Consider the following 14,372-nt stretch of genomic DNA (forward strand, 5'->3'; position numbering starts at 1 on the left):
TTATTTTTGAGACAGAGAGAGACAGAGCATGAACAGGGGAAGGGCAGAGAGAGAGAGAGACACACAGAATCCAAAGCAGACTCTAGGCTCTGAGCTGTTAGCACAGAGCCCGACACAGGGCTTGAACTCATGGACTGTGAGATCATGACCCGAGCTGAAGTCGGACGCTTAACCGACTGAGCCACCCAGGCGCCCCAAACCTCAGCTTTATATGCTTTCTGTTACTTATCTGAGACCAAAAGAAAATCAACTTTATGAAAATTAAAGCAAGATATCTGGTTCCAAGTTTGGTAATATCCATATAAGGAGAGAGTTCCTCAACTGTGAGCTCGATAAGTTGATAAAATTTTTAGTTGGTAAGGTTTTTTTGTCTACTTGTTTGTTGGGAGATTTAGAAACTTAATTTAAGGATAATATATTGTACAAGGTAGGATAATCTTCCCCACCCAGTGCTTTGCAGAGTAGGAATGGCTGAGTCTCTTGGCATTTGACATAACGGGCCAGAGTTCTTAACATCAGCCTACACTAAGTATCGTGAGTCCTGATGTCAAGGATCACAAGCAAGGAAGATTAAATGTATTGCAAAAAAAAAAAAAAAAAAATTTACTTCCCTTTTGTATCGGTATTATTTAGAAGCCTGGGCTTGGTTTGTCTGTTGAAAATGATCTTTTGGATTTTCTTAGATTACCATTCTTTGTCCCACCTAAGAAGAGAGATTGAATTTGTGACTCCTCAGAGTGGGTGGGTCGGGCAGCTGAAAATCTGAGGCTTTCATCCTTTTATCCTCCTAAACAGGAGGGTGGTGGCACTTAGGGTACAACGAGCCCCCCAGAGGAGCAGTTTTACAGACTCACTGAAGCCTGTGCTTGGCTTGTGGAGACATTGCAGTCTGCAGTCACACCTCCTATGGAACTGTTCTCAGGAATCTTCAGCCAAGTTTCTGGGCAACAGAAACACTATTATCAACAAATTGAGGAAAGGGGGTCTGGCTAGCTACAGCAGAGCAGCTGCACAAAGAATGCGCTCCAGTTTATTCCTGGAGAATGAAGGAATTTAAGACACGTAGCATCATTGTCTTCACGCCACATCTCCTTTTATCCTTCTGAAGTCTGTTTGCTTTTTATTATAAAAACTCTAGGAATATGAGAAATACAGGCAACTAGAGACAATACTAGTTAACACCCAGTTAAGCTTATTTTTCTGATCTTTCCCTGCAGTCCTTGCATCAGACTTTGCGTGTAAACTTGGTATTTGGAATAGATTGCCTTCCTCCCTGCTCCTTAGATCAAACTTAGCATGAAGCATGAGATTCTACATCAACATTCTTCCCACCTCTGTTCCTTAGAGTTACTCAGTCCCCTTTATCTGGGAATTTCTAAGCATGGGAATAAGCAGGAATGGCTTCCTCTCCTCTCTTCCGTACTTACTCAGGTAGTATAAGGTTTGAAGTTGAATTGGTAATAAGGGCTATATTGTGCTACGAGGAGAATCATCTGAGCATCTGTGTTCAGCTCACGGTTGAGTTTAAAAACAAATACAGAAAGTTTTTTGTGCATTACGGATTATAGGACAAATGTTCTTATAGTGGAGCTTAAGAAATAGATGGAGGATAATAGTTCGAGTGCAGGGTTGCCGTATCCTTAAAGGACTCCCATTCCTATATCACCAAGAAAGTAGGTTATTCAAGAAATATTCTTCCAGAGTAGAAGTCTAAATTCTCTGTTTCTGGTTTGGGGCCCAGGGTGACTACGTGCACAAATCTGTATTCATCATTTTCTTCCAAGGCGATCAGCTGAAAAACAGAGTCAAGAAAATCTGTGAAGGGTAAGAGAAATGTGCCTCCCTGAGGGTGCAATCAGAATGCCTTGACTGTTAAGCCTTAGGATACAGAATAATGAAACAATAGCCCTTTTAGTCTACCTTAATGCAATACATATATCTTCTAATAATGTTAGGGCTATTTTAAATAATTAGAAACGGTCTCAGTTCATTTTTAAAAGTACTGTCAAAACCACAATTTCCTTTCTTTGGAAAGAAAGTAATTAGGACTCATGGTTTATAAATGCTGCATTGTTCTAGGACAATGGGTTTGTGTACCCAGCAGTGTGCCATAGGTATTGCGCCTGTAAACTTTTCTGAAATTCTGCCTATGAGATCTCTTTTCCATGCCATTTTTCTCTAGTAACTTATAATATGATTTGTATTACTGAGTTTTATAATTTTAATCTAAGGAAATTTAGTAGCTGCAGAGAATGTCGAGATTGTTCAAATGTTACTGCTCTATCTATAGGACACTTCCTAGTTATTCATGATCAGGGCACCACTCTGAACTAATCCTGTTTTGGTCCTTCTAGTACATTAAGATTACTTTCTGAGGTTATTCAAATTGGATAGGTTAAGAAACTTCGATGTTTGTCAGGTTGTGTCTGTATGTTCCAGGTTCCGGGCCTCACTCTATCCCTGTCCTGAGACACCACAGGAGAGGAAGGAAATGGCTTCTGGAGTTAATACCAGGATTGACGATCTTCAAATGGTAACAGAGGGCTGGAGGGCATTTTGGTGTGTGTAAAATGATGAGGGTTTTTTTGGGGTGATAGTGGGGTTCATGGGGTCTGGAGCCGACAACCAAGAAAGAATTCTTGAAGGTGTCTTTGGTGCAAAAAGGTGATTTTACTGAAGCACGGGGACAGGACCCATGGGCAGGAAGAGCTGCCCAGGGACCATGAGGAGAGACTGGTTATATACTATGGGGTTGGAGGAGGTAAAGTCCAGGGGAAGTTTCCAGTGAGATTTTCATATGCTACAGAAGACTCCCAGGATAGTGGAGGCCTAGCTATTGTCAAGCTAAGGTGGTTCTTCCCTTTAGCAAAGCATTAATATTAAGACAGTAAGGAATTCCTGGAGAAACATTTTATTCTGCCAGCCTCAAGTATTTGTCAATGGGCTGCAGGTTATAAGGAAATTGAGTTCTATCTGCCATTTCCTTCTGCCTTTGTTTCCCACATCACTGTGGAAGGGTGATGGAGACTTAGGTCCTGCAGGACTATGATCTCTATCAGTTAACCTTAGTTTTCTGCTTTCCTTTGTTCTTGGGCAGCCAGGAGTGCTGGAGGAATATCACACATATCCCATCTAGGAGTTGGGGGGAGGGTGTTGGCGGCCTGTCAGCTTGCTTTATGCTCCCTCATCAGAAATACTATAATAGAAAACCATTCTCCTTCCTTGAAATACTAACAGTTTGTTAGGCACCTACAGCAGCCAAGACACCAAAAAAAAAGAAATGTCCATGGGTAACTTGTGCCCTTGGGAGTTGGGAAGTTTCAGGGAATGACTGTTAAAAATAGCATTAATCATCCTTAAACGCGGCAGGAATGCTATCCATCCGAAATTGTTGTTGCTTAGTGTATTCAATTTCCTTCTTCATGAGTTTGAGGTATTTTTACAATTAAAAAAAGTATGCTTAGTTAAGAAAAAAATCAAGTAATAAAGAAGTATGCATAAAGTCCATTCCGCTGTCACACACACTCCCCCTCCAGAGGCAGCTGCTCTTGACAGCTTGGTGTGTATCCTTCTGGTCACCTTAGATCTTAATCACACAGTCTAGGCAAAGGGTCCTAGTATAACTCTAGTACCCAAGAAGAGACTGCGCTAGATTTTTACCACATCACCAGTTGGCTTATGCCACTCCATTGTCACAAAGTCCTAAGGAAGGAGTCATGATTGATGCATACGTGGAAGGAAAGGGTGGCCAGTTAGAGCTTTGTTTTCTGTTGAAAGACTGTGATGATTGCCCTCTTGAAACATTAAAACATACAGTTGTCCCCCTGCCACCCACGAGTTTGCTTTCTGAGATTTCAGTTACCCAAATCAACTGTGATTCAGAAACAGATGATCCTCCTTCTGATGACATCAGAAGGTCAGTAGTAGCCTAATGCTGGTCACACACCTAACACCACTCCCCGTACTTCATCTCCTCATGCTCATGAGGCATCTTTTCCTCTCATATCCTCATAAGAAAAAGGGTGAGTACAGTACAGGAAGATATGTAGAGATATCACATTTACAGGACTTTTATTATAGCATGTTGTTACACTTTTATTATTAGTTATTGTCAATTGCCTAATATAATTGCCTAATTTATAAATTAAATTTCATCATGGGTATGTGTGTATAAGAAAAAACATACTATCTATAGAGTTAGGTACTCTTCACCGTTCCAGGCACCCACTGGGGGTCTTGGATGGTGTCCCCTACAGATAAGGGGCGCCCTCTGTACTTAATCCCAAAGACCGTTCTTTCCAGTGGAGGCAGAATCACCAGAGATGCTGTAACTCCCATCTCAACTCCCTTTGTCCTTTTTCCCTCCAACTTCCATAGTGTATGACCCACCATCTTGACCTATTGCTGGCTCCTTTGAGAAGCACTCACCTCTTTAACCAAGGGACGAAAGTTTCTAGAGCTGCTGGTGGCTGGTGGGCCAATTAGTATGTTCTGGGTTCTAGGCCTGTCTTATCCCCTCCTAGACTCATGGATAGATTTTTAAAAGGCATTGGCAATGTGGCCAGAATTTGATCTTTAAAGTACCCAGCTATATGAACTGAAACTTTAAAAAGGGATTGACTGTCAAGGAGTAAGATGTGGGTGTGGGGGATGGGGAAAGAGAAAAGCAAATAGGGCATTGCTTACACGTTTGTCTTGCATTCTTCCAGAAGTTTGAATGGTAATTGTAAAATTGTCAGCAGCCAGAAGGAGAGAAAATAACTTTGTTCCTTTATTCTTAAGTGATATAAGAGTTTCTCTAGCCTGCAGGTTTTTTAGAAACCTGTATGGAAGTCCCCACCTACTGCCCTTCAGAAAGTAGTTACTACTTTTTTCTGAATTGACTTGATGAGCCGAGTATGATGGAGCCTTGTGCTAACATGGCTAGTGCATAACTTTTTCCTCTGTAAAGAAATGTGGAGATTTAAGGTCAGTTTCCATACAGAAGTGTGAGTGATGGGTTACTCGCCCTTTGGCTTAGCCCCTCTTCTGCTATTGAAATCTTAAATGGTGATTACCAAGGCAGTGGAATGTAAAGTGTCCCTTCCCTTTCTTCTACCGTGGTTTCGGTTTCGGCAGCGTGATCACTCTGAGGAAAACCTGTACTGATTTCCAAAGGATCAGCACTGAAAATGTTTCCCTCCCCTTCCCCCAAGAAGCCTGACAGAAAGGCAAAGCCTCATCTGCCCCATGATAACAGTGGTATGTGGCTGTCTAAATCCCCTCTAAGGCCATGAGTCCTCCTGACCCCACAGTGTCTCCTGTCTCTTGTTCCCTGGCATGGAGTCTCTTCTGGCATAGGTAGACAACGGTGCTCAGCCCTGCCTCTTTCCCATCATTCCCTGATGCTGGCTTATGTTCAGGGGATTCTGCAGCTTACTGTTCTTAAGTATGGATTTTATCAACTCCCAGGCCTATGATGATGCTGACTTCTTTGAGTTTGAGACTCCATATGGAAAGCCATTGCTCTTTAATGATCCAGGTAAAAGCCAATGACCTATATTGTGCTGTGGACTTGGTGGGAAGATAAAATATAGAAGAGCTAAAAACAATTTTCTCAGGTTTCTCTTCAGATTGAAGCTAACAGAAAATAAATATTAGTAACTAAAACTGTAAGTTCTTATAATTTACCCCCCAAAAAAGCCATTCTATTTTTTTTAATGTTTCTTTATTTTTTGAGAGAGAGGGAGACAGAGCACAAGCAGGGGAGGAGCAGAGAGAGAGGGAGACAGAATCTGAAGCGCTCTAGGCTCTGAGCTGTGAGCACAGAGCCTGACATGGGGCTCGAACCCACAAACCGCAAGATCATGACCTGAGCTGAAGTCTGACGCTCAACTGACTGAGTCACTCAGGTGCCCAAAAAAAGCCATTCTAGTCTGAAGAAGAATAGATCCCTAGCAACCCTTCTCAGAAAGCTGTGCCTCTTTCCCATTTATATGCTGAGATCTAAGACTGGTTCTGTATGTAGAAGGATCTCTCCTTGTTCCCTTCTCCCAAAAGGTTCTGAATCAAACAGAGGACCACCGCCAGAGGGTTCTGCAGGCGGCTGCTAAGAACATCCGTGTCTGGTTCATCAAGGTGCGGAAGATGAAGGCCATCTACCACACCCTGAATCTGTGCAACATAGACGTGACCCAGAAGTGCCTGATCGCCGAGGTCTGGTGCCCTGTCACCGACCTCGACTCCATCCAGTTTGCACTCAGAAGGGGCACGGTGAGTCCCGCACCACTAACCATGCAGCCAGGAAAAGAGGTTCCCATCAACAATAACATGAATTAATTACATTTTTGTGGCATTTTTACTTTCAGAGTTCTTGACTATACTCACCTTGTACTCCTCTTATATCCTAACCATACATTTTGTACATCTTGGTTTTCCGAATGTGGAAACTGCAGTTCAAAAAAGATGAAATGACTTAGTCGTATACCCGTGATTCTTCAGGGTAGCTCATGACCACAATGTCTGTTTCCTGATCCATTCTTTCTGTCCAGCAGACCACTTCTGAGGGATACCTCTGGCAGTCCCGCTTAGTAGTTAGAGTTTGAAAACATTCGCTGCTTTCTCCATAAAAGGAGGAGAGAACAGCGATAATCTCAGAAAGGCAAATGATTGTCTTCAGACAAGGAAGTGCCATATTTTCTTTGGTTACACATTTTAGAACTGAATTTTTTTCACAGTAAGGATATTCTTCCCAAGACTTAATATAAATTTTTCATTGTAAATTTTATACCTAGTTCCGGTTTCTCCCAAAGATGGGAAGATTGAGAAACAACTCACATAGAATAAAATGCACGTATTTTATATGTACAGCTTGAGGAGTTTTGATGAATATGTTCATGGTCAGGATGATCTAATTTTGCTATGTGTGCTCAATGTTTCCCAGGAACACAGTGGCTCCACTGTGCCCTCTATCTTGAACAGGATGCAAACAAATCAGACTCCCCCAACCTATAACAAAACGAACAAGTTCACATACGGCTTTCAGAACATAGTAGATGCTTACGGAATCGGGACTTACAGAGAGATAAACCCAGGTAAAAAGACCTTGAATCTTCTAGAGGTTTGATTTTTTTGTTTGTTATTTCTTCTAATGCTTCCCTTCAAATGTTCTTGAATAACTGGCTTAAAACTAACAGTGTTGTCAAGATCTCAGCTCTAGTGTCATTCCTGTAAAGACGTGCCCACTTTGACACAGAGAGGGAGGTTTGTTGCTGGGTGGCACTCTTTTAAGAGGTGGTTTTATAGGAATGAGCTCAGCGGATTGGATTCTTTTGTGTGCCCTCACAACTATGAAACACCTGACTTTCTCTAGCACACCATTTGCAGGAAGTACTTTAAGTTTTTTCTAAGATATCTGATGTTTTTAAAAGGCTTCCCTATACCAGGTTAGACAGAGAAAATATAGCAATTACTGACCATTTTAGACACAAAGCAGATTGCACAAAGCAAAGCCAGGAGAGTTAATTATTAAATCAAGAGTCTGGGAATTCGTTTTTAGCTGGAGTCTTCTACAGGACTGACTTTGCTCTGGGTTCCAGGCTTTCTCCCACGTACCTGAGAGCTTTATTCAGCTGGGAAATGGTTGCTGCACAAGAGAAGAAAGCTGGCCTGTCAAAGGAGCAGTGTCCCAGGAGTTAGAGAAAAGGAATCCAAGAACAAATTACACTGTTGCCAGGGCTAGGGACAAAACTTGCATTTCCTGTGTCCTTTGTTTAAAATGCTAGCAGTAGGCCTAGATGCCATCAGAGCTGCTTTGTGAGGTCCTGTCATGGAAGGTTTTCCCTGAGAGTCCATCTGACCAACAGCTTGGGAGTAAGTCCCCTTGTACAGATCTTAGAGTACGGTGAGGAATGTGATCTTTTGGTGGTGGGCACAGTTGTCTGTACTTTGTCTTTTTCTTCCTTTGGTTTCTTTATAGCTCCATATACCATCATCACTTTCCCTTTCCTGTTTGCTGTGATGTTTGGGGACTTTGGCCATGGCATTTTGATGACCCTCTTTGCTGTATGGATGGTGTTAAGGGAGAGCCGGCTTCTCTCCCAGAAGAACGAGAATGAGGTAATGTTTGTCAAATCTGCGTCGGACTGACACTTTGTAATTCCTCAAGCAGTCACTATAAAATTATGATCTGGAAGTCTTTTATTCGTGAAGTTATAGAGAAGTTACAGAGGCCATGTCAAGAATAGAGAAGTTATATTCATTTTAACACTGAAGCGGCCATGTGCTGTGAAAGTAATTTCTTGTTAGCATTGTATTTTGACCTTTACGTTAAGCTCTCTGACCCAGGGTGGGGTAAAGTAGTGTGAGAAGAAAGGTCTAGTATATTCTCAATATTGTCACAACATGAGCCACCGAGAGTACATTTCATTGACCTCTTTCTTCTGCTTTCCAGATGTTTAGCACAGTGTTCAGTGGCCGGTACATTATTCTCCTGATGGGTGTGTTTTCCATCTACACTGGCCTCATCTACAATGATTGCTTTTCCAAGTCTCTTAATATCTTCGGGTCATCCTGGAGCGTACGGCCAATGTTCTCTTTGTATAATTGGACGTAAGTTGCAAAGAAGACGAAAGTCAAAGCTTTTTCCTTTCCTGTTCAGCTCTGATCTTCCAGACAAGTGGTAAACTTCTACTTCTTTCAGAAGTGGCTGACAGTGTCTCAGTTTCAGAAGAATGTAGTGTCCCCTCTTATTTATGCCCCAGCCTGGGAAGTGTTTTGTGATTCTTTCAGTACTCTCAAGAAACTGAGACTATAAATGTAGGCACATTGATTCTTTTTGTAAATTAAAAGCAGATTCCCCAAATTCCCTGCTTGGTTATGTAGGTGTATTTGTTTGTTGTGTTCTTTTGTTATTGCTGATCCCTTCTCATTCTCAGATGCTAGTCCCTCCTCTTTTATTGAAGAGACAAGACAGTTGTAGTAGTTTCTTTTAGGACCAGTTTTTGGACCCTAGCAGTTTCCCGCTCTTGATAAAAACAAATGGAACTTTTCTTCTAACATGGTAGGGATGAGACACTTCGGGGGAACCCTGTTCTACAGTTGAATCCAGCTGTCCCTGGAGTTTTTGGTGGACCATACCCTTTTGGCATTGATCCAGTAAGAGCACTTCTTTCCTATATGTCTAACACCAGAGTTTGAAACTGTAACCTTGAAGTGAGAGAATTAAGTTGAAGATAAATGGTTATTTGGTTTTCAGCTGAAGGTTGTTTTTTTTTTTTTAAGTTTATTTGTTTATTTTGAGAGAGACAGAGCACACACATGCAAGCAGGAGAGGGACAGAAACAGAAGGAGAGAGAGAATCCCAAGCAGGCTCTGCACTGTCAGTGCAGGGGCTCAATCCCACGAATGGTGAGATCATTGCCTGAGCCGAAATCGAGAGTCGGACACGTAACCTACTGAGCCCCCCAGGCGCCCCTTCAGTTGACATGTTTTTGGAAAGTCTTTTGTGTATTTGTCCAGAGTACTTCCAAACCATAAGAGACCCAAGTGCCTTGGGGACCCAAATAATTTTTCCTGCACTACTTATTTCAGAGATGGCTAATAATTTTGACCCTGGGAAGATTGATTTTCAAGACTCCTTCCCAATTTATTTCTGTTTAACTTAGTTTAGCAGGTATTTTAACAAAGCAGAAATAGTCTTTTCCTATGGGTTTTAGATTTCCATTCTTATCTTTATATACTTAAAAAACTTATCCCAGAATTAAAAAAAAATAGTTAGGCAAATAAAGTGTGATCAAATCTTTTGTATTGTGTGCTTAAAAGGGGGGGTGGGGGGAGATTTAAGAATGATTTAAGGAGTACAGCATTCCAGAGGAAAAACACATCATTATGGTTCAGAAAGATCAAGGTTTCTTATAAAAAACGGGTATTAACTTGGCCTTTAAAAAATGTTTCAGGGGCGCCTGGGTGGTGCAGTCGGTTAGGCGTCCGACTTCAGCCAGGTCACGATCTCACGGTCCGTGAGTTCGAGCCCCGCGTCGGGCTCTGGGCTGATGGCTCAGAGCCTGGAGCCTGTTTCTGATTCTGTGTCTCCCTCTCTCTCTGCCCCTCCCCCGTTCATGCTCTGTCTCTCTCTGTCCCAAAAATAAATAAACGTGGAAAAAAAAAATTAAAAAAAAAAAAAGTTTCAGATTGGTATAGGTGAGAAGTGTGCACAAAAGCATATAGGTGGGGAAATATAAAGTTATTTATTTTTATTATTATAAGAGCAGATGTTACAGAAATGCTTACTGTGGGCCAAGCACTGAACTCTGCCCTTAGCATATCTGATTTCCCCTCCAACGGTTCTTTTTTTTTCCCTTCCAAATTTTTATTAAATTCTAGTTAGTTAACATGTAGTGTGATATTAGTTTAGGAGTAGAATTTAAGGATTCATCGCTTACCTACAACACCCAGTGCTCACCCCAACAAGTGCCCTCTTTAATACGCATCACAGTCTAGCCCATCCCCCACCCACCTCCCTCCATCAACCTTCAGTTTATTCTGTCTTTAAGAGGCTCTTACAGTTTGCTTCCCTCTCTCTTTTTTTCTTCCCTTCCCATATGTTCATCAGTTTTGTTTCCTAAATTCCACATACAAGTGAAATCATCTAATATTTGTCTTTCTGACTTACTTCACTTAGCATAATACTCTCTGGCTCCAGCCATGTCATGGCAGATGGCAAGCTTCCATTCTTTTTGATGGCTCAGTAATACTCCATTTTATATATACCACATCTTCTTTACCCATTCATCAGTTTACAGACACTAGGGCTCTCCCCTCAAACAATTCTATCAGGGAAATACTGCTATCCCTATCATGCAGATAAGAAAACCAAGGCTTGGAAAGGTTGGATAACATTTCACACATGCATTTAACAAATGTTTATTGACTCCTTGTCTGCAGGCATAGTGCTTGCTGGGGGAAACACAGAATTGTAAGATGTAGCTCCTGGCCTCAAGTAGCTTAGAGTCTAATAAAAATATTAGGTAACATTTATATAGGGTTCTGTAGTTAACAGAGTGTTTCGTTGTTGTTGATGTTGTTTTACATACATCTCATTTGACGCTTAAGGGTAGGTGTTGAGTTTGATGTGCCTGTGGGATGCACAGGTGAAATGTCCATCAGGCAATTGGAGCCGTAGAACTGAATTTCAGGCAAAATGGGCTGGAGAGAGAACCAGCCACATGTTTTGAGATTAGAAGTCACCGAGGATAAGCTCCTTGCAAGGAGGCCAGTTCAGAAAAAACGCCAGGCTCGCTGGTGGAAGGTCTGGCTTATCAGGTTACTGAGTTCACACTTTATCGTAGAGAAGACAGTGGGGGTGTGAGGTAGGTTTGGGCACAGGGAAGTGACTGCATCAGAGTCAGTGATTTAGGAAATGTGATTTGATGGCCAAGTAGAGGCAGAGAACTGCGGGAAAATATTACAGATGTCCAGGCCCTTAGGTGACAAAGCTTAAGGCAACTAATATTTAAAAATAGATGGAATGACAGCATTAAGGGTACGTGATCAGTAAAACACAGACCGGGGAAACATCTACAAAATAAATGTTCCAACTTTTTAAAATATTTTGTAAGGAATTAAAAAGGAGAGCTGAAAGGAGAATTTATAGATTAGAGATTTAAGAGCTGTGTCAGTAATCAATGTAGAGACCTGATCTGTACCCTACTTTTGAATAAATGAATTATTTTTAAAAATTGGGGCACAATCAGGGAAATTTAAATACTGAGTGTGTGTTTCATGGTATTAAAGAATCATTGTTAATGTTTTTGGGGGTGATAACAGCATTGTGGTTATGTTTTGATAATGAGTGCTTACACCAGGGGGTGGGGGCACCTGGGTGGCTCAGTTGGTTAAGCATCCAACTTTGCTCAGGTCGTGATCTCGTGGTTTGTGAGTTCAAGCCCCACGTTGGGCTCTGTGCTGACAGCTTGGAGCCTGGAGCCTGCTTCAGATTCTGTGTCTCTGTCCCTCTCTCTCTCTCTGTACCTCACCCTCTCACGCTCTGTCTCTCTCTCAAAAATAAACATTAAAAAAATTTTTTTAAGTAAAATAAAAACGAGTGCTTACCTTTTAGAGATATGTACTGAAGTATTTACAGTTAAAATTATATGATATCTGAACTTGGCTTCCAAATAATAGGGAAGTGGGGAGTAGGTTGTGTGATGAAATAAGATTGACCTTGAACCAGTAGTAATTTTTCAGGGGGGCACCTGGGTGGCTCAGTCAGTTGAGCATCTGACTCTTGATTTCAGCTTGGGTCCCATGATCCCAGGATCATGAGATTAAGCCCTAGGTTGGGCTCTGCATTGAGTGTGGAGCCTACTTGAGATTATGTTTCTCTCCCTCTGCCCCTCTTCCCCACTAGCGTGTGCTCTCTCTCTCTCTCTCAAAAAAAAAAAAAAAAGTATGCAAGCTGGATCATAGGTAAATGGGAATTTGTTATACTCTCTACTTAAGTCTATGCTTAGAATTTTCATAATTAAAAAAAGCTTTCAAATAGGTAAATAAGGGCTCCTGGCTGGCTCAGGTGTTAGAGCACATGACTCTTTCTTGATCATGATTTCAAGTCCCACTTTGGGCATAAAGCTTACTTTAAAAAAAAAAAAATTGGGTGGCTCCTGGGTGGCTCAGTTGGTTAAGCGACCGACTTCGGCTCAGTTCATGATCTCTCCCTCTGTGAGTTCAAGCCTCGTGTCGGGCTCTGTGCTGACAGCTCAGAGCCTGGTGCCTGCTTCAGATTCTGTCTCCCTCTCTGTCTGCCCCTCCCCCACTCATGCGCATGCACGTGCGGTCTCTCTCTTTCTCTCTGTCTCTCAAAAATGAATAAATGTTAAAAAAATTTTAATTAAAAAACTGAAAAAATAAAAAATTGGTGAGGGGCACATGGGTGGTGCAGTTGGTTAAGCGTCCGACTCTTGATCTTGGCTCAGGTCATGATCTCAGGGTTTGTAAGTTTGAGCCCCACATTGGGCTCTGAGCTGATGGTGTGGAGCCTGCTTGGGATTCTGCCACTCCTTCTCTCTGCCCCTCCCCTGCTTGTATGCACATGTGTGCACACACTCACTCTCTCTGTCTCAAAGTAAGTAAATACTAAAAATTTTTTTAATATTGGTGCATAATAATGTCCCATTCATGAACTCTTTATAATGCTTTTTTGTTTCCTTGGATTGTGATAGATCTGGAACATTGCTACCAATAAACTGACCTTTCTCAACTCCTTTAAAATGAAGATGTCTGTTATCCTTGGCATCATTCACATGATGTTTGGAGTCAGCCTGAGTCTCTTCAACCATACGTGAGTTGCTGTATTTCTGTCTCAGGAACACACGTAATTTAGATAATGCTTTCGCCTGAAGAAATCATGACATCTTTGGAGAGGGATTAATAACTCAGAACCCTATTCTACATTAAAGAGGTGCTTTTTATAAAAATCTCATATTCTTAAATGAGGCTTAATTAGCATTAGTCCCTTAACAATTTACAATTGTAGTAAAGCTCTTTGAAAAACTTTATGTCATTTTCATCAAAATGAGTGAGGTATTTTTTTTTTCTCTTGATGTGTAACTCACATAAAATTATAAACTATGGTCCCAGAAGGTACTATATTTTCCAGTCTCTTTCTGATGGGAAAAGTTTGGTGGTGGGGGGTGGGGGTGGGGGGGGGGGGTGGTACTGGAACTGTCCAAGGTCCAAAAATTTAGAAGTCACAATTAATCCTGCTTCTCTCCGTTGCCTTCAGTGCATCTGGCTGTTGCTTCTTAAAGTGATAAAGACAGAATTGAGGGAAGTGTAGGTAGGAGATCTAGTGAGTACTCCATTTGGTCTGGGGGTGACCCTGGGTCTGTTCACTGTTTTGTTTTTAATTTTAATTTTTTTAAAAGTAAGCTCTATATCCAATGTGAAACTTGAATGGACGACCTTGAGATCAAGAGCCGCATGATCCACCGACTGAGCCACCAGGCGTCCCTGGGTCTGTTTGCCTTTAACATTTTTTTTCTCTCTTTTTAGCTATTTCAAGAAACCCCTGAATATCTACTTCGGATTTATTCCTGAAATAATCTTCATGACCTCTTTGTTTGGCTACTTGGTTATCCTCATATTTTACAAGTGGACAGCCTATGATGCTCATACATCTGAGAAGGCGCCAAGCCTTCTGATTCATTTCATAAACATGTTTCTCTTTTCCTACGGTGACTCTAGTAATGCGATGCTTTATTCTGGACAGGTGAGTCAACCCAGAGGTAGACTGGCTTAGGTGGTTCCCTCAATCAGGAAGCCAGATATTTCTCTTCTTTTCTTTTTTAATGTTTGTTTAGTTTTGAGAGAGAGAGCGCATGCATGCACAAGTG

General features: G+C 41.6%; 1 protein-coding gene across 8 annotated transcripts in view; it reads left to right on the forward strand.

The window, feature by feature from the left end:
• ATP6V0A1 (ATPase H+ transporting V0 subunit a1) overlaps nucleotides 1-14,372 on the forward strand; it is a 60,219-nt gene that overhangs the window by 26,628 nt on the left and 19,219 nt on the right. For all 8 annotated transcript variants that reach the window (XR_004344403.1, XM_030295280.2, XM_030295277.1 and 5 more), the window contains exons 8-16: nucleotides 1,742-1,824; nucleotides 2,440-2,533; nucleotides 6,040-6,252; nucleotides 6,923-7,073; nucleotides 7,958-8,097; nucleotides 8,432-8,589; nucleotides 9,045-9,135; nucleotides 13,200-13,318; nucleotides 14,032-14,248. Coding sequence is in view for 7 of the 8 variants with exons in the window: in XM_030295280.2 (XP_030151140.1) it covers nucleotides 1,742-1,824; nucleotides 2,440-2,533; nucleotides 6,040-6,252; nucleotides 6,923-7,073; nucleotides 7,958-8,097; nucleotides 8,432-8,589; nucleotides 9,045-9,135; nucleotides 13,200-13,318; nucleotides 14,032-14,248 (1,266 nt within the window). In the remaining variant the exon portion in view is untranslated. The remainder of the gene's footprint in view (nucleotides 1-1,741; nucleotides 1,825-2,439; nucleotides 2,534-6,039; nucleotides 6,253-6,922; nucleotides 7,074-7,957; nucleotides 8,098-8,431; nucleotides 8,590-9,044; nucleotides 9,136-13,199; nucleotides 13,319-14,031; nucleotides 14,249-14,372) is intronic.

The sequence above is a fragment of the Lynx canadensis genome, chromosome E1 (genome assembly GCF_007474595.2).
Source record: "Lynx canadensis isolate LIC74 chromosome E1, mLynCan4.pri.v2, whole genome shotgun sequence".
NCBI classification, from domain to species: domain Eukaryota; kingdom Metazoa; phylum Chordata; class Mammalia; order Carnivora; family Felidae; genus Lynx; species Lynx canadensis.